General features: G+C 38.6%; 1 protein-coding gene across 1 annotated transcript in view; it reads right to left on the reverse strand.

The window, feature by feature from the left end:
* Positions 1–25,919, reverse strand: part of LOC149202734 (structural maintenance of chromosomes protein 4-like) — a 177,914-nt gene that overhangs the window by 40,328 nt on the left and 111,667 nt on the right. The window contains exons 11-13 of the mRNA XM_089403236.1: positions 8,075–8,205; positions 7,676–7,828; positions 7,369–7,558 (exon numbers count right to left, since the gene is read on the reverse strand). Coding sequence (XP_089259362.1) covers positions 7,369–7,558; positions 7,676–7,828; positions 8,075–8,205 — 474 coding nt within the window. The remainder of the gene's footprint in view (positions 1–7,368; positions 7,559–7,675; positions 7,829–8,074; positions 8,206–25,919) is intronic.

A 25,919-nucleotide genomic window follows, 5' to 3' on the forward strand; every position in this document is an offset into this window, starting at 1 on the left:
TCCCCACATTGGGGTTTGTCCCTGGCTAGCGCCACATCTTGTGTCCTCTTGTCTTGGCTTGTCTTGGCTTGTCTTCTGCGATTAATGCTGATGTGATTGCTAATCTAGAAAAGCTATTGAGCTAACTATGAAAATTGAAATAAATTGCTCTAAGCATAGAACATACCTAAAATTAACATATTTATATTGACAAATGTGACTAGTGTCAGTCTTCATAATGCAATAAAATGTAACTTTTATCACTGATATATTTATTATTATTATTTTATTCCTTGGTGAAAGCATGTTCTTCATGCTTATAGAGTCAAAAGTGTCATAGAAGAATTTATTATGAGTTAAAAGAAATGTATTTGAGTCAAGTCCCATTTGGACATTTTGTAAAGAAAAGAAAAAGGATTTTTATATTCAGTCAAAGTCCACCAAAGTTGTTAAGTCAACCCTCCTTGGGAACAACTCGACCAGGGCCTCGAAGGGCCACCTATTCGACCTCCTGGACAGATACATATAAAGGAAAGTGTGATCACTTTAAAGGACACTCACTCATGGTCATCATACATATCTTTTCACCTAATTAGTAGAGAACAAGGACTAAGAAACAGGAGACTATTTGCAAGACGAAGAAGGAGAAGAATAGAATTTTGTGCCATGAAGAGGATGATATTTCGTGTCACAAAGAAGAATCAAAGCCAACTTGTCTGATATTGAACCCTGAGAGAGGACATTACAAGCAACTCAAAGATGGTTTAATAGCCTAAAGTTTGAGGTATCTTTGTTGAATGAAGATGATCTCTGCTTGGATGGACAAGTAAGGTAGAAGAGGTACGTATAATTTTTACTTGCAACCAGTGACCTATGATATTAAAGCTAATGATATTATGCTCCTTTGAAAGATAGTGATGTATCATAAAAACGGTCTGTGTAAATACATTTTAGAAATCATCTAAGTAACCGGATTCGTCCAAATGGCCTGGCGAATAGGAATCCGGCATGTCGGATACAATTCGGCCAAAAAACGTATCCCAAAATAGGATTCGTCGAATCCTATCAGGATTCTTCAAATCCCAAACGTGTCCCGAAATTTCCCTGCGTGTCCCGATTTTTACCTGCGTGTCCCAATTTCCAGGATTCGTTTAGCCAAAAAGGGACTCCCGCGGGTTAAAAAAGGCCGCATTTCCTCATTTCAGTCACGTTGTTTATCATTTGGCTTGCATTGTTTGAGTTGTTGCAAGTGGAGAAGGGTTTGGCGCAAGGAGCTAAGGGAGTAGAGTGTTCAACAAGGAGATTCAAGCACCAAGTGCGTGCATTTCAGCTCCATTTTTTTTGCATTTCTTATTCTATTACAGCAGTTTGTATATGATTTTTTGTCTACAAATTTGTGCATGTTTTGTTCATTTCTTCTACAGTATTCATGGCTCAATCAAAGGCAGCAGTTAGGGGGCAAAGGAAGGGCAGAGGGAAGACTGGTTGAGGGCAAAGACAAAGATGTGGGAGGTCTTTCCTAATGATATGGGTCTGGACACCAGCGTTGAGTTGGCATTGGCCAACATGGATCTCAATGATCCAATGCTAGAGCTTATTAGATTTGATGACTTCGAGGGGTCATCCTCCACAACAGTAAATGCAGAGGCGACTATGGATACAAGGGAGGAGGAGGATGCAAAGGAGAGCAGTGGGGACCATGATGATGAGGACATTGATGCTGATTCTAATGCTGATGATGAGGATTGATGCCTTGAGGCTTGTATACATGTAGTTGTTTTATATTTTCTATTTCTATTTGCCATTGGCATTGCACCAGCACTACCTCTGTAACACATTTGATTTGATGACTTAATGAGAAAACTATAGTTGTCAGTGTGTTTATCTTACTACCTTGTAGTTGTAACTTGTAAGTTGTCTTTCAGTTATGAATTATGAATCATGATTTATGTGACCACTGACATGTATTTAAATTTTGTATGTACTATGCATGCTATAGATGAAGATCTATGTTTGAAATCAATAAATTTGTATCATTAATTAAAATTTGTGTAAGAAATATCTAATTTTTAATATATATATATATATATATATATATATATATATATATATATATATTTTAAATATATATATTTTAAATATATATATTTTTTTAATAAAATAATATATAACGAATCCTACATGTCATGTTTCGAGGGGTCAATGTGTCTGAATCTGGTACTACGACTCCTGAATCCTATGAATCCCAAATCCCCGTGTCAGGTGACTTAGGAAATCATTGATATGTTAGTACTTGAAATCCCTCCTTGCATACAAAGACTAGGCTTTTGAAATCAAGAAATGAAATAAATTTCATCTCACATATAGAGTACTCGCTAATGACATTTCTAGGGTTTCCTGCTAACCCATTAGTACGTTTGTAGAATTTGAAATTCTTAAATGACAAATCTTGAAGAATCTAGGGTTTGTAAACCCTAGCAAAAGTTTGAGTTATAAAACCCTATGAAAAAAACCCTAACTAATCGTTTTCGTTGTAAAAAGAAAAAACTAGCTCTTGAGAATGACAGGAATGGCATCATGGGAACAAGGTTCGTAAACAAGTCCAAGAGGGCGCTAACCTTCTTCATAAAGACAAGTACTCTACATCTCCTTCATTACTACTATTGCCATTATCTTTGTACTTTGCCAATAGTTGTTCTTTCATAGTCTTCTAATAAAGTTTTTAAGTCAAGGCAAGATCTATCTAAGCTTGACTAATAGGTGGAAGAATGAAAAGAACATAGCAAAGCACGAAGATAAGAAGAAAGGAGTTTGAAGTATGCATCAAAGAAGTCAATTAGATAACAACATGAAATACAAGGCCTAACAAAAGAAGAAGTTCACCTACCTCTACCAGAAAGAGGGAGCTCTGATTGGTTCGATTCATAAACACATTGATTGGGTTCACAGTACTGATGTTGGTAGAGATACCACTGATGATAGGGAGCTGATATGATTTCTTGAAAGAGAGTGAAGCAAAATTCTATTACAGTACGAAGAAGTAGATGTAATGGCTTGTGCAACCAGTTGTGAAGAAGTTTGACTCCATGTTAAAATTGGCAACTAGGGCCAAATTCCACTTTGGACAACTCATTTGATGGAGATGATGATTTCATTGAATTCATCTTTTCGAGAGGACCAAAATTGACCTAAAGATCATCAAATTCGGACAAGCAAAAATGTGTTTTTGAATTTATGCCCACACATGTGCAAATTTTCAAGGTCGGCCACATCATCATGTAGTCTCATGAAGTCCAAGAGGCATGTCACTTCACCCCCAACAACTTGTATAAATATAAGTGGCCTCCAACCTCATTTGGCACCTCATTCACTCACACATTCTTCTCTCTCCTTCTCTCATTGGTTCGTACAGCTATTGGGCATATCTTCTCGCTCACACATGTGGCAAGGAGGACGAATTTCAAACAAAAGTACAAGGCCGAAAATTTCAGAAGTTGATAGAAGTTTGACCAACATTGACCAAGGACTGTTTGACCAAGTTTGACTGCGATTTTGGAGGGTTTGAATCTATTTGACTACGCCGCATTGATTGGCACAGAAACCGAGATTTTTTGGGTTGTTTGACCTACGTTGACCACAAGACTGTTTGACCACAGGGTTGAACTCAGGTTGACCAAGTCTGCCCACAAATTTTGTCATTGTTTTGGGCTGACTTTGACCACTGCTGAAGGCCAAGTTTGACTTCCATTGACTGAGCACCAAAGAGGATGATTTGTTGTTACGTTGACCATCTTTGACTTATTAGTTAGGGGTGAATTTGACAGCAGTTGACTGCAGATTTCTCAAGGTTGTTTTGACTTTGATTTGGCAAGTCAATTTTGAATTTTTGTACTCTCTCTCTGTTTAACATCTGATATAATAATAAGAATTGATCAAAGGGTTTTCCCCTAGCATCCGCCAAATTTGGTATTCTCTTGTTTTGGCTTGCCTTCAGCATTTTATTGTTCATGTTCTATCTACAGTGATTGTCAATGTGATTAATGGTTAATGTGATTTCTATTGGAAAACTAAAATTAACACTACATAGGGTGTTTGATGAAGTACATGATGACAAGTTGGATTCAATGTTGCATGAAGATTGCCAGAGAACCAAGAATGTCGAAGTGCACTATGCTTCAAGAAAATGATGCAGATAGCAGCCAATAACTTACAACAAATATCCACGGAAGAACATGTAGCCAATGCATCGATGAGTATTTTTTGAGACAACCACTTCCTACAAGCTCTCCTTAAATTCTCTAATTTACCACAATAAAAGCATATAATAGTTTTTTGCACTCAATTGACTATGAAGATTTATTTCTATGATTATCTTTTCTTTGTTTGTCTCCTTTTCTCTTCAACTTTGTTGCAATTGCTATCTCACAAATATGAATTTCATTGTCATTCCCAAACTTTATTTCCATCTATCTTGTTGCAAAAGTTCAGTGCTCAGCTGCTCAATTTTCAGATATTTATCATTGTTAGTAAGGTTCAAGATCTCAATAAAATTTGCATATGTATAACACAACCTTTTCAAAGTTATAGCCGCCATAACTTCAAATTTCATTGTCCTTTCAAGTGGTTTCAATTAATCTCTAATATACTAGATTCTTAACATATGATTTTGCAAGCAATCACTCTCCTCCATTTTAATTAAAAATAATAGATTTTAAGTAAAAACACTTTGACTTTGAGGTTTCATGCCTCTTTCATAGATTTCTCTACATGATGAACACATCATGACCAACTTGAACTTCTAGAAGCGTCTCATTTGTTTTCGAGAACTTAATGAGAAAGAGGGGATTCATTCATTCGATTAGCTGATGAGATTATCTGCGATTTAACAGTTATCTTGCATAGTATGATTATTTAAATCCCCATTATGTATGCACCTTTACCTACCTTTGGGATTACAACTATGAAATTCAAACAGCCATGATAACTTACCTACATATCCAGCATAATTATGTGGATTTTCGAGTCTATTAAATGATGTGGTGAACAGATGAATATATTTTCAAGCCTAATTAATATTCCACTTGATCATTACGAGCTAAATAATGATGATAGGTAAAATCCTAAGTTTCTTTTCTCAATCATTGCAGTGGATCCATTAATTGAAAAAGTCATGTATTTATCGTTAAATGGTTTATCATGTTCTGTTCAAGCTAAGCAGGGTATCTTTATCTCATTGAATTTGAAACAAGTGAATAAATTGAACAAGCAGTTTTTATCATGTGGTTTAGTCACCATATACAATTCTGTTTTCATTGTAAAATCCAAGGTTCGACCCCTTAACAAGAAGTTGTGATAGTGCAGCTAATTATGTGCCATCTTGTGATATCTAAACATTAACTAAACCTAAATGTCTTGTCCTAGATAATGTATCTCAAGAGATGAGACCAACACGAACACCTAGATAACTTTGATGCAAGAAATATTCCCCGATTATGGCATTTAAGAAGAAGGTAAAGCTAACTTTGTTGGCAACAGTCCATTTAGCAACAAAAAAAATATTTGAGAAAGTAAGCTATTGGGTTGGAAACACAAGGACTAAAGACACAGGCCTCCTTTGGCCAAGCATCCTTACCTCAAACCCTACTAGGGTTTCACCCGCAAGACATAGGAAGTGCTTAGGCAGTCAATCTAAGAAAGGTGGTGGCATAGCTAGGAAGTAGACAGGTGACACGATGCCTTCAATTAGTCACTTGCATGTGTTTTCACAAGTCAGGACCTACTCTTTTCCATGTGGCAGTGTGATATCCTCTATATATTGTCATAACAGCCCTATCTTGTCCATCTTGACATTGTATGGTGATGGAATCCAATTTTTAATGGTTCTATTTGGGATGTGCCAGCAGCCTCCTCTCATAGCAGCTTCTCAATTGTGTGCTTGTAGCATCGTGATGTCTCTATTCCGGTTGCTTCTGTTTGCGCCATTGTGTTCACCCCAAGCAAATGGCGGTTTCTATTTCTAGGATTATGGGTCTCCTGCTCATGCTGTGCTTGTGGGAGCCTAGTATTGTGATCATTTCTATCACAGTCCAAATCTAAACAGTTCTGGTGTTTCATAGCACCCCTGCATGGTGTAGGCACTAGATCTGCTCTCTGTTGTGTCTGCTGATGAAAAGTTTTTGGTTCACCATCTCAGAATAGTGAATATGATGATGCGCCCTGGTTTCGAGTTGTGTTGGTGCTATTGCCAGTTGTGGTGGTTGGGTCTAGCATCTGCAACTTAGCTTGTGCTTCTATTCCTTTCTCAATGATGTTTTGGACCTTTGGTGTTCTTGCATGGTATGGCAGTTCAGTCGGTTGGTTCATTGCTTGATGAAGCCCTTTCAGTGTGTCCACCCCCCACTAAGTCGACAATCTGGGGAATTGTCTCAGTTTGGATTCTCACCTGAGCTTGTCATGGCTGCGACTACAGCCACTTTTGTTCTGTATAGAGCTCTCTCTGTAGCTTTTGTTTCATTAACCATTAAATTTTTTCAAAAAAAAAAATTGCAAATACAACGATGGTAAAGGTACAATGCCAGAAACATGCAAACAAAGAGTGAAGATTTAGGGTTCACAGCTGCAAGATGATTGAAGAATATTTGAAACAGTCAAGAAAGACCACACAAATAATATTAAATATAGAGGATCAAGAAGAATATACAACATATTCATGATAGATATTGACAAACGGCCATGAACTGCAGAAAAAAAGTAGCCTATCAGTCTTGTGCTTCAAACAAATCCTTCTGTCAATAATATCCATTGTTTACATAAGGCACTCAGGAAGGTACAGCTATACCCTTTATTCCGAAAAAATCATAGGTTAAAACGATTCTTTTATTCAATTCAGAAAGATGCTATAAATCATGAAACCTAATTCGATTAAAAGCAAAATATTCCATGACTATAAATACTAAAATCATAGAAAATGGGCCATGACATGCCTTAGCTTACAGCCATTTAATGCTGACTGATATCTTCATATAAAATAGAATAATTTAGGTCAGGAACAAAACTTCCAGCAAATGCAAATAAATTCTCTTAAGGTACATCAAGAAGTACCTTAACAGTGCAAAAATTTATGTGGAGTTTAGACAAAATTAGTTGACTTTTCATTGGACTCTAACAAATACTGTGTGAAATGCAATAAAACACATTTGAAAACTACCTTAATAGCACAGCCTCTGCAAAATCGACGTTGAACTGCTAATATTTAATGAAATCAAAGTCTAAAACACATGATCAGCAGTTATTCGATTGCAGGGACAGTAACTACTTCATTCATTGACTAATTCTTAAATTTCTAGCACTAAAATGTCCTTGATATGAAGGCAAAGGGTGAAAATTGACCATGAATTGCACCAAGGTCTCCTAGCCGCCCATATATCCCTTGTATCTGCTTTGATTCCTTTGCTTGCAGAATAGCCCTTAAAACAGATCCCTGACTCTTCTCTGACTCCAAAATCGAGGAAAGTTCTGATACCTTTTGCCTCGCTGCTTGTTCCAGAGAAGCAAGGGACTCTTCTTCTTTTGTGCAAGTCTGAAAACTCAATACAAGTGTCAGACATTATTAAATAGATAGCACAAATTGAATAGTCAGAAAATATAACTACTGCCCTAATAAACAGTCACACTATTAAACATCTTGTATTCACACCTGTTCTTCACTTCGAGCTTCAGATGCTAAAAGCTTATTTTTCTCTATTGCGATTTCCATGTTTTTAAGGTCCGCTTCCTTATTCTTGACTTTCTGTTCAATTTCTTTCATCTGATTTTGTGCTGTATCATAAGCCTTTCGTCCAGCCTCATGCTGAAAATAAATTATGATCAGATATATTGATTATAGGAACAAAATATTATTGATCAGGCAGGAAGTCTAGACTCAGAAAAATCAAAATGTGCCTTTCCTGATCAAAATATATGTTCTTAATCTTACTGTATTCCAAACTATCCAAACCTACTAAAGAAAAATGAAAATTGATCCAATCATGTCTCTCAAGCTCAAAGATAGACACTTAAACTGAAATGCTTGAGGTTCTATCATTTAGTAGCTTACCTTCTGTCTCAAAAGCTTGCTTTCAGATTTTGCAACATCAAGTTTGCCTTTACAATCGATTTGCTGTTTTTCCCAAGGTTCCAACTCTGCTCGAACACTAGCAAGTTCATCACGATGCTTTTCTGTTTCCACTGCAAAAAAATAAGGAGAATGCCTCAGTGACACATACAACTGCCTCTATTACTGATATAAATACTTACCAGTGATGTATGACTATCATATAGAAATTTCCTGGACATTTATGAAGTGCAATAACTGATAAGGTACAGAACTTAATAAAATGGGCAGTATTTGTAAACAACTTCTAAACAAGAAAACTGTGCACAGCCTATCCTGTAACTAGACAAAGCTGTGAAAGTATGAACCTAGAACGTAGGAGGCTAAATTATAACAGATACAGAGGACAGCATAAGAATAGATGAATCATGAAGAGCAGCACCAATGCGACAGGAAGCTGAAAAGCAAGCATTTCATTGTTTAGGTCAAGATGGGTCATGTTACGAGTTACAACTTATATTGTGTGGGGTTCTATCTTGTCATTTTTATCACATTGATGGAGATTTTCTGCCAGTAATCTTGGAGCATTGGACCAACTTTGGGGATAAATCCTCATGGAGCCCCTTGTAACAGCCCTTAGGGAAAAATTCAGTGTTCCATGGGGACACGTCCCCTAGGGTGGGGTGCCAGCACCTCTCTCACCCCCTGCACCTGGGATAGGGGGGCATCTGGGAAACGTTTCCCCATGTCCCCCTTTTGGGGAGACGCGGGGGGGGACTCTTCCCCAATGTGGGGGATGTGACTCCCCAAAAAGGGTGCTTCTAGGTGCCCCCCCTCAGAAAGGGCTAGGCGGCCGCCCTTGATTTTGCTTGAAAACAATAATTTATGAGTAGGAAAACTTAATATTCAACCCTTGGGCCCTACTAATGCTATGTAATTAAAGGTAATGTTAAATTCTTAAATTTATCTTTTATTTTCATCCTTCTACTTAAAATTTTAACATGACCATGAAATGACTCGGGATGTTTGAGAGTGGTTCAAACCTCATCAGACTTCATATGGAGAAAATAGAAATTCATATCCCATTAAAAATTCAGCACACTTAACATTTTTTAAGATTTCAAGATTCAGGGGATTGCAATGTTTTCATTGGATTCTATCAAGTATGAGGGTCTGGAACTAGCATTTAATCAAGAGCACCAAGCCCAAAATTGCCCCTTTTGAGGGGGGGACATTTCCCCTCAATTTTGTCTAATAACCCTAGAAATTTAAAAACAAAAAAGAAAAAAAAAAACTAAAAAGAAATATACATAACAAATATCAAAACATAAACTAGAATGCAATCCCTAACTCACTCATTTGACTTACCAAGCTTACCTCTACTTGGCTTACCACGAGGTGCTATCTGACTTACCAACTAACTATTGCCTCTCCTCCCCCGCGATGCTCCCTCAATGCTGACTGTCCATTTTCAATTTTCAGTTTCAGCTTTCGAGTCTTTACTCTAGATATCGATGACCTTCGACTAATTCTTTGACTCCTCACTCTTTGCAATTTTTGAGTTTGAGTTATATCAAATTTCTATTCTTGTCTTCAAACTTCAATTAGTACTAATTAGAATCTAGAATGATGTATGAGGAATTTAAATTTTAAATCAGTTTAAAATCTAGAATGAAAAATGATGAATTTAATTTTGAAATCAGTGTGGATTCATTATTGAATCTCGTGGTGTATGGATGAATGATATATGCATCGATATGAATGATGAGTATGAATCAATATATTGCATTATATAATTCAATTATGTATGGATCAATGTATTTATACTTTCATTATTCAATATCAATTTGAATACATATATATATATATATATATATATTAAACAAAAATTATATATCCTGACGTCCCCCCATTCCCCTAAATTTCCCTAAAATTTAGGGGTACTCCCACTGCCACATGTCCCCGTTGTGCATCTCCCCGCACCCATATCACCCCGTCCTAGAGTCTTAGTTGAACATAGGAAAAATTGCCCTTACGGTTGAAAAAAGCACATGACAAGATTTGTATTCTAACTAGTATCACATTATTCCTTCAACTTTTGCAAATAGAGACAATATTAAAAACAATAAATAGTGTAACCAATGTTTAATTCCACAAACAATTCATACACATGAAACCAATCTAGCAGTACATAATGGGTTCTAAGCCCAGCGTCCTTCCAAATTTCACGCTATAGTTTAGAATCTAGATTCACAACAATTGTTATTGCATCAACAAACCCGATTGTCCTAATACTCTTAATCTGACCATACAACTAGCCTCAAGAATCAGCTAGATTTAATTGCCTCTTTGCTACCACAAACCCACCTTGGATAATATCACTAGTGCGATTTGTTGCCCAGATCAAGCCCTAGTCTTAATACGCTGCCACACATTTCCTTAGAGAATGTGAACCGTTCCTCCAGTAAAACCTTGAACCGGCGTACACTTCCCAAACAGTGGGTTACTACTCAAACTAGACCTTCGGAGGGCATGTTGCTACAATTTCCACCTCAAAACAATCTGTTGACCTCAACAAAACCTCAGGAATGATCTTGTGTCCTTAGATATGACCTTCAAGATGAGCCGTTCCCAATAAGAGCCCTTCAAGGGTAGCCTGCAGCCACAATAGGGCTTAAACAAGCCCTTTTTGTTATAGAGACTCGAGAGATCCTTCGGGATGGTCTATTGTCCAAACGCCTCAAAATTACTGTGCCACCAGAGATGAACAAATGAGGATAAGAAGCCACTTCAAATTTGGCCTCAGGAAACGCTCCTATCAGAAATTTACCTTTTAAACAATTTTGTTGTCATAGATAGGGTCTCAAGGTTATTTTGCTGCCTAGACTTCACTTGTTGACCTTAGTTGTCCTTGGAAAACCCTTTAACAAGCCTACATTGTCATAGATTAGTCCTTCGTCGTGAATTCAAAGCCACAACATTGCTCCCTCAGAAAACCCTTACTGCCACAAATAGACGAATGTTGCCTCAAGAATTATGTTAAACAAAGTAAAGAGAAGGGATTGGCTAGGCTGGAAATTTTCACCATTGACACCATTCAGAAAAAAGGGGGTCTTAAAATCCTCTAAGAGCCTCACCTCAAAAATCAAAGAGATCCACAATCCATTATGATGAAATCGATTATCCTCTCTCCTTTTTATAGATTCCCTTTGGGGTATTTCCTCCTAATTTTAATTTGAGGGGCTAATAAGCTTCCCTCCATTTTACCCCATATTTGGCGTTTATCACAAGTTTTCCTCCAATTACCCCAATAACAAATCATGAGTTTCCCCCTTTACAAATGACTATAACCTATGAGGTTGGAAAGGCTAATCCATCCTTCCTTGGGTAATTTAATTAGAAGAGGGAATTACACCCCTTCGCTTCATTGCATTTGATCACTTGAATGAGATCTTTGGTTGACCAAGTCTCACTTCTCGCTAGTTGGATGGTGATCGTGTTGGTCATTTGTTGGTCTTCTCACATGTGCTTGCCTTTTTTATCACCTCTTGCTTGCATTGTTGATGGATGTGAGCATTCTATCGCATTATGGTGGTTTGGTATATATACTTACCGTAGATATTTTAGATTTAATCCCCCAAGGGATTACAAGGTCGATGTTTCATGATGTTATTGATATTTCCAAGTAACTTGTTGTGTTTACGTATAACATTGGTGTCACTAGGAAGGGTGTTCTACATAGTCCTTATATGTTTGATCTGTGATGGTAAACACACATGACATTTGGGTGGGTTAGCCTTTTTGTTATGTTTTTTCTCCTGTGATGTTGTTATGGTGGGATGATTCATGTTGTTTTTGTGGGATTTTCCTAGGTGGCGTAACTTTATTATGTCACATTTGCTAAGGAATATGTTTCATGATGTTAACTCCCACATTGATATGTTATTTCCTAACTTTACGTTAAAAAGGGGGTACTACATTATGATTTCATGGTGATCTAATGGTTTTCATAAGGTTAGATGGCGATTTAGATTTAATAGTTTCTTAGTGGTGGTGCACTTTAGGTTAGACTTTATGTTTTGTCGTTGTCATGGGTTTGTTTTGCTAGGGAGAACATCTTTTATTTCCATCGTTAAAGATTTTATTAAAGTGCAACACTCATTGGCACACATGTTCATGGTCATTTAATTTGTTTGTGACTAATCGGGAGGTGGATTTGGCTTTTATCTAAGCATTAACCCTTGTCAAAACATACTTAGCTCGATTTAACTGTTATATGGTTAAATTAATCTAATTTATCCAAATGAAGGTTAATAACTTGACCAACCTATTTCATATATTCCCTTTTAACAGTTGGAGTGGCTATTTGGACATGGTTGAAGCTTTCTAGAGATCCAACCCCCTTGTTGGGCATAACTAGTAGGTTCATATTTGGCAAGTGCAAGTGTTGGCCATGGTTCCTAGCCAGCAACAAAATGGTGGTCTAAGCTTCGTTTGCATGGAAAAGTGATGAGTTGAGTAGCATTTTTTTCACTAGATTCTGTTTTGAGTCGACGCTTGGCATGGGTTTAAATCAAATATCTCGGTAAATTTTCAAGGATTATGACTTCAAAGTCATAAGTTGTGAAATCATTAAATCATTAAACTTTTATTGAATTATTTAATCACATGGAAAAGGAGTCAAATAGTTTTAATGATAGAATGGGAGCTTTTACTAAATTTCTTGATGAGTAAAGGAGGAAAAGCGACAGTTTTCCAATTCGACTACGAGATGTGAAAAGCATATTTTGTTGATGTTTCCACTCAAAAAGTGGAGCAAAGAAAGTAGATTTTGTGTTTTTTTCCAAAATAATTGAAAGTGGAAAAGGAAGAAAAGATGGTTTACTTACAAAGATTTTGGCCTTTCCAACCTTTCCTTGCTTTGAGCCATTGGATCAACTAGTTTTAGGGAGGAAATGTTTCTTCCATATATACATATTGGAGCACCAGTACAAGGGTTGAATAATTTTTCTTGGATTCTTTGGTAGCAACGAAGATCTCAGTTCTCAATTTTCTAGTCTCTCAGACCACTATCTCTACCGCAAGCAAAGGAGCTCACAACAACCTATCACCCAATACCCATTATGGTGCAACCAACTTCTTGTGTAATTTGTGATTTCATTCAACTATGTTTGAATCTAACTCTTTGAATACATTGGAGGCAATTGAATGAATTTTTTTGGCATTGTGATAGTTTATTGAAGTGCTCTTTTTTAATTATTTCATTCGAGGCACACTTTTGTTTCTTGCATCACTTTCAATTATGTTCCTACTCTTACTTTCAAAATTTTAATTTCAACCATTACAAATTTCATTCTCAAGAACTACTTCATTTTTGCTTCCTTATAGGCAAGTCAAAAGTGAAGCTTTATTGTATGCTTGTCAAATTGAAGTTTTACGCATGAATATTAAGTCAATCACAACACACATCATCTAGGGACACCCCTAGAGATTGGAAAACACCAGTCTGAACGAAAGATTTTCAATTGTGACAAGATTGATTGCATAAAAGTGTCATGCAAGTTCGTCAATACAAATTTGTGTGATAACAAGTATATACATGTATTAGGCATTGAAGGATCGGGGTCGACTTGTATAATCCCAATAGTAATAAGGGGTGGCTAACTTGTTTTAGACCTTGGGACGACCTAAATAAAACTTAGTTTTATTTTGAATATGGAGGGCTAGTCTACTAATTCGCTAAATCACTACGGATTCAACCTCACCTAAGTGGAATTTTGTTGTGCAATAAAGAGGACTAACGACAAGCACTATTGGAGACCTTTGGGCGCTGGATTTCCCCATTCTCTATCCCTTGCATCCACCATTGAGAAAAAAGGGATAGAGGTGTTGGCATGACTTGTGAGAATACATAACATTTGTAGCTTGTTGAGGGATGATGGTTGCATCTTGGAGCCCTTGTTGTACGTACACCTTTGTTTAGGAAGCCACTTACACAGTAAGCAAAGCTAACACTTGGAGTAAACAGGTTGCTTGCTTGCAGCATGCTCGTCCATTTTGGAAAAGGATCGTGGGCATGTGTGCCCACTTTAGGGGCTTCCATGGCAGGTTGCTTGCTACCATGGTGGAAGAAAGGGTCCAATTTTGGATGCATTATTTACATGATTATTGGAGAACATGTACCCTTTGGCGATGCCTTGAAGGCTAAATACACATTTTAAAAGCCCCTATCTACAACTAAAAGGGACTTGGAGTATTCCTTGCCCAAATATTGGTTATGGCTGATTTTTGTTAAGTGTCCATTTTGGTGGGTTGAGAATGGAAATTGTGGAGCCCTTTTTACCAACCTTGAGAGGCCACTTTTAGTTTGTGCACACAATTGGAGGATGTTTAGAACGCTGATGAATGACAGATTTGAAGCCTTATGAAAGAAGTTATGTTATTGAAGGGACTTTGGAGGACGAACACTACACCAACAACCCTTCATTTGTTGAGAAGGGTCATCTTTTGAGGGTTTGAGCACCTAATTTTGTGCATGCGGCATTACAAGCCCCATTTTGTAATAATTTAGATTAACTAATTTGTAGAGAGGACCTTTTTGGCCCTCCTTAAACTAATTTAGTGGATTTTAGCTTAGAAAATTATTATTTTATTATGACATAAGTTGAGCACCTCCTTTATAAATAGATGTGCACTTCCTCTCATTTTCTCATGAAGCTTTGTGTGAGAAATCTGAGAGCAATCTGAAAATTCTGCAATTTTTCCTTGTAAATATTTGGCTATGGATATTTCAAGTTGTGCAAATTGTCTTGGGGATGATAAAATTGCTTGGATGGACTTTCTTGGATAGATGAATTGATGCCACGGACTAGATTCCTAACCAAGGCAATCTATCCGTGTGGGACTAAGATGGACTAATGCTTTCAACCAATCTAGGTACCATTGGGCTTATTTTGTTAACAATCAACCCAGGGATCTAGGTGTGTATCCAAGGTCAGAGCTCCATGACCAAAGCCATCCTCCCTCTTCGAGATCTAGACATCAATAAATATGTCGGCCAAATGTCCTCCCAGGCATTATACACACTCAATGCCTCAACACATCAAATCTCTCTAACCTCAAGCATGCTTTTCAAAAACTAAAGCAACAAAATTGTAGCTTGTTGACTTTAAATGTAAAATACACGAAAGTATTTGCAAATAATATTTTATTAATAATATGAAATGTACAAGAGAAGATTGAATGTTACAATGAGGGCCTGCATATATACCTAGGCAAGTGCCCGTTGATGATCGGCCATGTCTTTTTGGACATGCCTTTTCATTAAACTAATGACTATTAAAATAATCACTACTTTGATTATGTATTATTTACATTTATTTATATTTATTTTATTTGTTATGAATTATATTCATAACATTGCCCCTTCCTTCAAATGCTTTGTCCTCATTCCACGGGGTCTTGGATAGACAGTGATAAGGTGCTATGTTAAGACACTCCTTGATGTGAATTCATTGGTTCAATTCCCCGCCCCTATCGAGGTGATATATTGGACATGATGAAGATGTAGTCCTGCCAAGCTTACAAAAATAATATTTCCCCCGATTCGGGTGCGAGCCGGAGGGAAACCCCATCAAGTCTGAATTAATGCATAGTACATCGAGGTAGACACCCACCACCCTCGTCACGGTCGAGGCAATGGGTGCAGTGGTTCCTTGCATGCATAAGGATAATACAGATGTGGAAGGTGGCAAAGTTAGTATGTTAAGGTCTGAGTTTGGTGGAAAGTGTTCCGCGAGGTTTGTAGGTTGTTTCAGTGCCCAAGAGATTGTATTGTGGACGAGGGACTTCGCGGACAGAGAAGCGCATAGACTCCAGAAGAGGCGATGGACTCTTCAGTGACAGGCGAAGGTAACCTAGTATGTAAATTGTTTCTTCTCCCCCTCCTCCATGCATCTGAGCGTCTGGTTTTGGGATTGGGTTTTGCATGGGGTTGAATTGTCTACGGGTGGCAATAAATTGGGATGCTGGAAGCCTCTAGCACTGGTATGTAAAAATTTCTAAATAGAAATCCAACTGCAATGATTAATATTATTTCTTCTCCTTATTATCTCAAAAATAAGTTATTCACAGTGTTCTGACGGCAAATATCGAAATATATTCTACTACAGCCTTCACAAATAATATTGCAGAAAGTAAATGCAAAATAAAATATTGGCACAAATACAATCACAATAACACAGTAATTTTTGGACAATCGTCCCTGGAAAAACCCAATGTGGGAACATCGGTGCAACAGATGAGGGTTTCTTTATTATTCTTCAGCAAAATCTCATGTACAAGTTATAACCAGCAAAACTGGAGTGAGAAAATTTACAGACAGATGCTTCCTGACAAATATTTGATCCAGGTGAAGTACTCCTCTTCCCTCTAAATCCTTCTGTGTCCCTCTGCATCAATTTCCGCACGTCGGTCCAGCATCAAGCTACCCACGCAGTCCCAGCAACAACCTGCCTCTTTCTGCGTCAACCTGCTTCTAGGTTCTCTCTCCCTGCTTTGTGTCTGCCTCTTTCTGCGTCAACCTGATCCTGCATTGTCTCTCCCTGATCTGCGTCTTCTTGCCTTGCACTCTCGAAAGATGTAGATGCACTCTCTTCCTCTCTCAGCTGTAACTCTCCCTCTGATTCGATTTTCTCTTGCCAAACTTCAACTAGTGAGAAAATCGATCTTACTCAAGTGACTAAGTATCTGCCTCTAGTGTGTTCTCCAAGTTTCGATCAAGCCTTCTCTTATAATCCTCTCGTTGATAAATTAACGACCCAGATTAGATACATATCAATGGCTAGGATCATATTGACTTGATCTTCGCCTTCTTCTAGAAGTTTCACCCATAGTTTAGATTAATACCCATTAATTATTTTAATTTCCTAAGTTTAGACTTAGGATCCCATTAAAAATAATTTATTATTTTAATAAAACTTTCTCCAGGTAGAATTTCCCAAAATGATTTATGGGTATTGGAAAATACATGTGTCTAAGCCTCCCTGCAAAATTTGATACTTACAACACATTTGATGCTACTAGAAATCAACACTCCCTCTTAGCAAGGAATGTGCTCTAGCAATGCATCATGTTGAAGCATTACTCTATTCTGTAACATCTCCCTCTGCGTTGCTGATGTCTGACATGTTGTCCACCAACCACTACATAAATGTTACATTTGAATTGCTACTGACCCTGCCACTATCAACATTGCATTCGTACTGCAACTCCCTCTCCCACTGTAACTGAGAAATCACATGTTTCTACTACTGAAACGGATTCTCGACCATACCTATTTGCTCTCTGAATTGAATGAACTTAGCTCTTCCTAGAGCCTTTGTGAGTATGTCTGCTACCTGATCTCCTTTGGGGACATACTGTAGTTGTACTGCCCCACGCTAAACATAATCTCTGATAAAATGACATCTGATATCAATGTGTTTCGACCAATCATGAAATATTGGATTCTCGGAGAGTTCGATACAACTCTGATTATCACAGTAAACCCTGGTCGCTTCCATCCTTTTTCTGAACAAGCTCACAAGCAGTTTCTTAAGCCATATAGCTTTGCACGTAGTTGTGCTGGCTGCCATATATTCTACTTCTGTTGAGCTTAGAGCTACTAACTTCTGCTTCGTGTCGCGCCAAGATATCATCCCTGATCCAACACCGAAGTAGTACCCCGAGGTACATTTTCGGTCTACTGAACTACCTGCCCAATCTGCATCTGTGAACCCATTCAATCTGACATCCTCCCCTCTGGAGTATTTCAACCCATATCCGATTGTTCCACGCACATACCTGAGAATGTGTCTAGGTGCTGCCCAATGCACCCTTTTTGTTTCCACCATGAACTGACTAAGAGTGTTCACAACAAAGCAAATGTCTGGCCTAGTGTTGACCAGATACATGAGCGACCCAATGAGATGTTTGTACAAGGTGGGGTCCACTTCCTTGTCCCCTGATGCATCTATTTTCTTCCAGTTGGCAATCATGGGAGTAGCCATGGGTCGACAATCCTGCATTCTGAATCTTTTTAGAATCTTTGTAGCATATCTTCCTTGCCCAAGGAAGATCTCCCCATATTCTATCAAACTTCCAACCCTAGAAAAAAATGCATCAACCTCATGTCCTTCATGTCAAATTCTGCTTCAAGATTCTTCTTGCGATCTTGTATGATTGCCTGGATGACCCTATTAAAAACAAGTCATCCACATATAATACCAGAATAAGTGGCTCATTCTCTATCATTAAGTAGTAGAGATTGGGATCAACATCACTTTTGACAACTCCCAACAGCTACAAGTAACTATCAATCTGTGCTTGCTTGAGCCCATATAGGACTTTCTTTAGTCTACAAACATGAGTTCTCTTTTCATGAGTTTCGAATCCTTCGAGTTGTTCTATATACACCTCCTCTTCTATCACCCCATTCAAGAATGTTGTATTGACATCCATCTGGTGAAAGTCCCATCCCATTTGAGCTACTAGGGGTATACCAGATCTGATAGAGGTGTATCGAGCAACCGGGGCGAAGGTCTCTTCATAGTTTATTCCTTCTTTCTGAGCATACCACTTTGCCACGGACCTAGCCTTGTACTTCTCTATCTTTCCATCTGCAGCATACTTGATCTTGTAGATCCATCGTGATCCTACAACTGATCTATCCTCTAGTCTAGGTACTACTTCGCAAACATCATTCGTCATGATAAAGTTGTACTCTTCTACCATGGCATCCACCCACACTTGGTGTTGAACAGCTTCATGAAAGCTAGAGGGTTCTTCAACCTAAGTTACCAATGCCTGGTATCTGTCAAGTCGTCTACGCTGCCTTTTCTCAGTTCTAGGAGCTCCAACAAACTCCTTTGTGTCCCTCAGTGTCTGTCACACTTCTTTGTTGGTTCTACCACTTGTGGTGGGAGGCTCCATCAACACCTCCTGCTAATCCTATTTTTCCATCTGCTGAGAACTATCTAGACTTCCTCCTCCTGAGGAAATACTGACATTGGTCACTGTACTCGATCCAGGTGTTTGTCCTCCTGGCTGCCCTTGCTACTCCTAGATTAGTGGAACATCTCCTGACTGATCTTCTATAAGCATCTCACGATATTTCTTGAAATCATAGTTTTAAAAACCGGCCACAAAAACCGGTAACCGGTCTAACCGGCCGGTTAGAGGCCTGGCCGATCCGAACCGGCCTAAAAAACCGGGTTAGATACCTCATGTGCCCAAAAAACGGCCCTAACCGGTAAAAACCGGCCGGTTCCGTCCTAAACCGGCCGGTTTATGGACAGCCCACCGAATTATGACAAAAAGTGCAGCGGTTTTGTGCTTTAGGGGTTTTGGGGTGAGGGAAAGGTATTTTCCCTCCAAAAACACCCTCACACTTGCTATAAGAGACCCCTCTCACTCTCATTTGTCTCACACAACTGATTTGGAGTGTTTGTGAGTGTTTGTGAGTTTGTTTGTGAGCTTGGAGAGTGTGGAGTTTTTGCTGAAGTAGTCATCTTGGAGTTGGAGTTGGAGCTATTTTGGAGATAGTGTGTAGCTGTCAGTGGAGTTGCCATCTTCAAGAGGAGGCTAAGGGAGCTAGTTTGCATTTCCAGGTAAGGATTTGCACTTGATAATTCCTCATTTGAGTCTGCTGTCCATGAATTTTTTTTTTGTGTTATAAACTTCTCACTTCTATGATCTACCATCCAGGGAGTCATCATGCCTCCAAAAGCCGAAGATACTGCATGGCTCATTGTGATATGATTGATGGCAAAATGATCTGCAAATATTGCCAAAAATCCATTCAAGGAGGGGGTATTAACAGGTTCAAGCAACACTTGGCTGGGATAGGAGGCCATGTAAAGCCATGTGGAGCACCAAATGAAATAATAGGGCATATTAGGGCAGAATACCTTCAGAAGTTTGAGACTCAAGTCACTGAACCAATAGAGAAGTTTGTGGCTACACAGTTTGGGAGTCGAGACTCAACCAACTGAGTTTGATCATGATGACTGAGACTCATGAGAAGTTTCAACTTCAAGTGATAATGTTTATCACTATTATAGTATTACTATTATCATATATGTAGAGTCTAGACTGAAGTCTTGTAGTAGGCCACTGGCCCCATAGTTTGTAGGCTTTATTTTTGCACTCTAGTGGCCATTTAGAACCTCATTGCTTATGTATTTTGTCGATGATATGTATTGCACTTGGTGCCATTTTGATATATTCACCTTTAAGGCTTTACATGGTATATCAATAAGCAATCTTTGCATATTTTGTCTCTATGGCTTGGAATCATGGTTTTAAATCTTAAAAATAGTTTTTTTCATTAAAAAATAATTATTTAATGTATTTTTCTAAAACGGTTCGTTTAGACCAAACCAATCCGGTTAGACCGGTTCGGTCGGTAAACGGTTCATTAGGTGGACCGGTCCGGTCACCGGTTCCGGTTTTAAAAACACTGCTTGAAATCTCTATCCTCCATGAACTTTACATCCCATCTCACTACAATCTTCCTACTGCAAAGAATGTAGATTTTATATTCCTTTAAGGTCTCACTGATCTTCTATAGGCATCTCACGAGATTTCTTGAAATCTCTATCCTCCATGAACATTACATCCCATCTCACTACAATCTTCCTAGTGCAAGGAATGTATATTTTGTATTCCTTTAAGGTCTCGATGTATCCTATGAGATAACCCCTTTTCTGCAGTCTGATCCAATTTACTGTGATTTTCGTCTGGAATGTGACAATATGCCACGCTTCTGAATATCCTGAGATGACTGACTTTCGGCTTCGTCCTGTGAAGAACCATTCGGGTGTTTTCTTCCCCAATGCTCTATGAGGAGTTCTATTCTGAATATTCATCGTTGGGTTGCAAGCTTCTACCCATAAATACGTAGGTAGATCATGATCATACAACATAGCTTTGGCTGCCCCAACAATAGTTCTATTTTTCTGTTCTTCTACTCCATTCTGCTCTGGATTATATGGAGTTATCCACTCTCTTTTGATGCCCTCCTTTGCGCAGAAATCTGTGAAGTCTTTGTTTGTATATTCTCCACCATTATCTGAACACAATACCTATATCTTTTTCCCTGTCATATTTTCAACAAGAGCCTTAAACTCTCTAAATCGATCGAAGACCTCATCCTTGGTCTTAAAGAAATAGATCCAGGTTTTTCTAGAGTGATCATCAATAAAAGTGATGAAGTATTCGCCACCACTAAGAGCCCTTGTGGACATTGGACCACAGATATCTTAGTGTACCAATCCCAATACACATTCTGCTCTATTGTTACTTCTGGAAAAAGTTGTTTTAGCGTACTTCCCTAGTAGGCATCCTCGGCATAAGTCATCATGCCCAATACTAAGGGTTGGTACTCCTGTAACAGTCTCTCTAAGCATCCTTAGTGCTCCATGGTGTAAGTGTCCCATTCACCTGTGCCAAAATTCATTTTGTTCTTTTTCACCATTATAGTTGTTGCTAATAAGTGCCATTGGTGTCTCAAGCGGCAACCTATATAATTTGTTGCTTCGAATCCCAATTTGTCTTTTCTTCTTCCAGCTTGGATGCTTGACGTATACTTTCTTTCCTATGAAGTATACATCGTATCCCTTGTCCTGTAATTGGGACACTGAAATCAAGTTCATTCCTAATCTTGGCACATGCAAAACATTGGTGGCTCGGATGTTGGTCTCTGCTTCCGTCTGGAATGCTATGGTGCCTCTCGCTACTAGAGTACATTTCGTTTTTGTTTCCCATAGTAATCTGGAAGTCCATTTGTTCTTTTTCATAGCTTGAGAAATGTTTTTGTACTCCAGTCATATGAGCTGAAGCCACGTTATCAATGTACCAAACATCTGTTGATGTTGAATTTGCTAGGCATGCAAATTCTTCTTCTAATCTAATAGACAACTTTGAGACACTTTGAGTATCCATCTATTGTCAATTTCTAACGCTATCCTTCCCCCGCAACTACTGCAAGAAAAATTGCATACCACCTGAAAAAATCTGTCTCGTTGAATCTTCTGTTGTGTTGTTCCTTCTACTACTGACAGATTTCGATCAAGAAAACTTACCTCTCTCTCGACTCACTCAGAGAGAGTTTTATCACGAAAATCTAATCCTCCTAGCTTGAACTGCGCAAACCCCTAGGAGATTCGAATTATTGCCCCTGCAGGAATTTTAAATTCCTTTCTTCCTTCAACGCTGAATCTTCCGGCTCTTTTCTTTTGCTTTACCTCAGCTCCAATACCATGTGAAATTTTTTAAATAGAAATCCAACTACAATGATTAATATTATTTCTTCTAGTTATTATTTCAGAAATAAGTTATTCACAGTGTTCTTACAACAAATATCAAAATATATTCCACTGCAGTGTTCACAATTAAAGTATTGCAGAAAGTAAATGCAAAGAAAAATACCGGCACAAATACAATCACAATAACACAGTTACTTTTGGACAATCGTCCCCGAAAAAACAAATGTGGGAAAACCAGTGCAGCAGATGAGGGTTTCTTTATTATTCTTGAGCAAAATCTCATGTACAAGTTATAACTAGCAAAACAGGAGTGAGAAAATTTATAGACGCTTCTTGACAAGTCTCTGATCTAGGTGAAGTATTCCTCTTCCCTTTGAATCCTTATGCATCCCTCGGCGTCAATTTCCCCACGTTGGTCCAGCGTCAAGTTGCCCCCGCACTCCTAGCATCAACCTACCTCTGTGCTGCCTCTTTCTGTGTCAACCTGCTTCTGCGTTGTCTCTCCCTACTATGCGTCTTCTTGTCTTGCACTCTCGAAAGATTTTGATGCCCTCTCTTCCTTTCTCACTTGCAACTCTCCCTCTGATTCGATTTTCTCTTGCCGAACTTCGACCAGTGAGAAAATCGATCTTACTCAAGTAACTGAGCATTTTCCTCTGGTGTGTCCTCCAAGTGCCCATCAAGCCTTCTCTTATAATCCTCTCGTTGATCAATCAACAACACAAATTACATACTAATCAATGGCTAGGATCATATTGACTTGATCTCCGCCTTCTTCTAGAAGTTTCACCCACAGTTTAGATTAATACCCATTAATTATTTTAATTTCCTAAGTTTAGACTTAGAGTCCCATTAAAAATAATTAATTATTTTAATAAAACTGTCTCCGGGTGGAATTTCCCAAAACAATTTCTGGGTATTGAAGAATACATGTGTCTAAGCCTCCCTGCAAAATTTGAGACTTAGAGCATGTTGGAATTTCTAAGTCTACCTGTTAGAAACCCTTCATGTACTTTTTTTATTTAATTCTGTCTACTTGTTCTAATTAATTAACAAGTTATTTACCATGTAAATACTGAAAATAAATACAAGTACATGCTCAACACATTACAGATCATCAACTGAAGGAAACAAAACAAGCACACAAGTGACACCGTTGTTTTTGGACCAACGTCCCCGTAAAAACCCAATGCAGGAAAATTGGTGCAGCTATCTAAGGGTTTTATTATTATGCAATTTCTGAATACAATCTGGGTGCCATAACCAGCTCACCCAATAGAGAATAATCTCGGCAGTAGTACCTCTCTAGTTGGAAGCAGATATTCCGGCTAAAACCTTGGATAAACACACCGACAACTCCCAGCTCCAATTTGCCTCACGAAAACCCCAGCGTCAGCCTCTAGGGACTATGTGATGCCAGGGTTACCCCTACTTACACCCACAGTATGCATCTACAATGCATAAACACATTTGTCCCAGGTATTTAACTCTCAAAGGAGTCAAACTCTTCAACCATCAATGGTTAAGGACCCTTTTCTTAATAAACTTCATATGCGGAATTATTCAATATAATAGCCCAGACTTTCAATCTCCTCTATCGAGACTTATTCACCCTTATAAACCTTCATTAACCCTTAAGTCTGCACATTAAACCTTCACTTTATAAACTTTGGTTATACTGGACTTAACACATGAAAACCCTTTATCGGCGCTATATTTCTATTATAAACTTTTATAACAGAAATGCACTTAAAACATACCTTTCCGCCTTAATACGACCTTTGCACAAATATCAATGCTTTACCTTTATCACAATCAGGTTATCGCTCTTTCGCAGGTCACATTACACACTCCTTCCACTTTCTCGATATGCGATCACACTGTCAGAACACATTATTAGCGCCTTTAAATTAAAAACCTGGACCATTCATTCTATCGAAAAATATGGGAAACACGAGTATACAAAGGAAAACCCGCTCCAAACCATTAAGTTGGACTTCAAACATTATTAACCCTTGCTCATAAAGATCGTCGGGTCTGCTCATCGACCCTTCGCATTATCGCAAGTCGCTTTCCCTTCACCCTTCTCCGATCAAACAACTTGCATATTAATCCTCCGCCGTTGATCTACACTTAGTAGATCCGACGGTTCGCTCCGACTTCGGATAGACCACGAGTACGGGGGTTAACCGCCCGATAAAGCGGTTTCCCCTCTCCACTTTGCTGCCACGCGTCGTGATATGTATGGAATCGGGCGCTCAATGCTCAATACCACTTACCATTTAGACCTCGCCCAAAATACCGCCTACTGATGCGAAACCACTTCCCTCGCGAATTAACTTCCGCGCTCTTCCACATGCAATGACCGTCGATCTACTCCATCAAACAGTTATGATGGTTCCTTCAGGTTCCTCTGAGTTTTGATCTAGACTGTTGATCTCTGAGATCTAACGGTTAATATGCGTCGATACTTCACTTCTCCACCCTTCCTTTTCACTTAGATTTTACGCCAATTCTTCAGTGTTTTCTCTGTGGTTTGGATTTTTCTTCAGGGTTTCGCTTTCCGCTTCCATTGCTCAACTTCTCTGAGCTTAACTCCTCTGCGAATTCTCCCTTCGCTACTTCTCTCCAGAGCTTCACTCTGTTTCTTCAATTGGATTTTAAGACCCATGATGATTCCTCTGAATCATTCTCTCCTTTGCGTATCTACAGAACTCTGCCTGCAACCCCTGTTACAGAACCTACGAATTCACATATATAATTCAATCATTCAATATATGTTCCACACACTTACACAGTTATGGAATAAACCTCTGTATATATAAATATGAACAATTGATTACATTCAAGACTCTCTGTCTCACACAGGCCTGATCTTTAGTATCAGTGGACTCCCCCCTTTTACTCTGCTCGTAGGCTTACATTTATACCAGAAAGGCTCTTTTGAACTAATTCTGGTTCCAATCCTAAATCTACTGAACTGACTCCTAAATCCTCTATGTCCACTTCTAACTTCATTTAATTCCTAAGAACTCTCTCTAGTTCCTCGAATCATGAAACTACCTAGAGAGTTATAATTGACTTCAAACACTCTCATCATTATTAACCACTCATGTTCTCCTTTATTCGAGAGCATTTACAAACAACCTCACACATCTAATTAATTCCTATTCTACCCACTCAAAAGCCTAAATATTACATTAATTCAACACTTAGTACACTAACTTCTCTAAAACACATGACCCCCTATGTCTACTAAAGTACAATGATTTTCCTTGGGTTGAATGCTCCTGCATCACTGTGTCAGCACTTTCTAGCCCAGCGTCACCCTAGCTCTCCTTGCGTCAGCCTCTAGAGGCACTGTGTCAGCCCTTAGAGCCTCTACGTCACCCACGCTGGCTCTCCTAGGCACTGCGCAGCTCCTCGCTGCTTCTACGTGAGCCCTAGTTGGCTCTGCGTGAACCTCTGGCTGGCTCTGCGTCCCTCTCTCCTGCTTCTGCGTTGATCCTCCTGGTACTATCTCTGCCTCTCTGCTTCTATAT

Source organism: Pinus tabuliformis, chromosome 2_1 (assembly GCF_031772625.1).
Source record: "Pinus tabuliformis cultivar Carrire ecotype Pingquan chromosome 2_1, CPIR1, whole genome shotgun sequence".
Lineage (NCBI taxonomy): Eukaryota > Viridiplantae > Streptophyta > Pinopsida > Pinales > Pinaceae > Pinus > Pinus tabuliformis.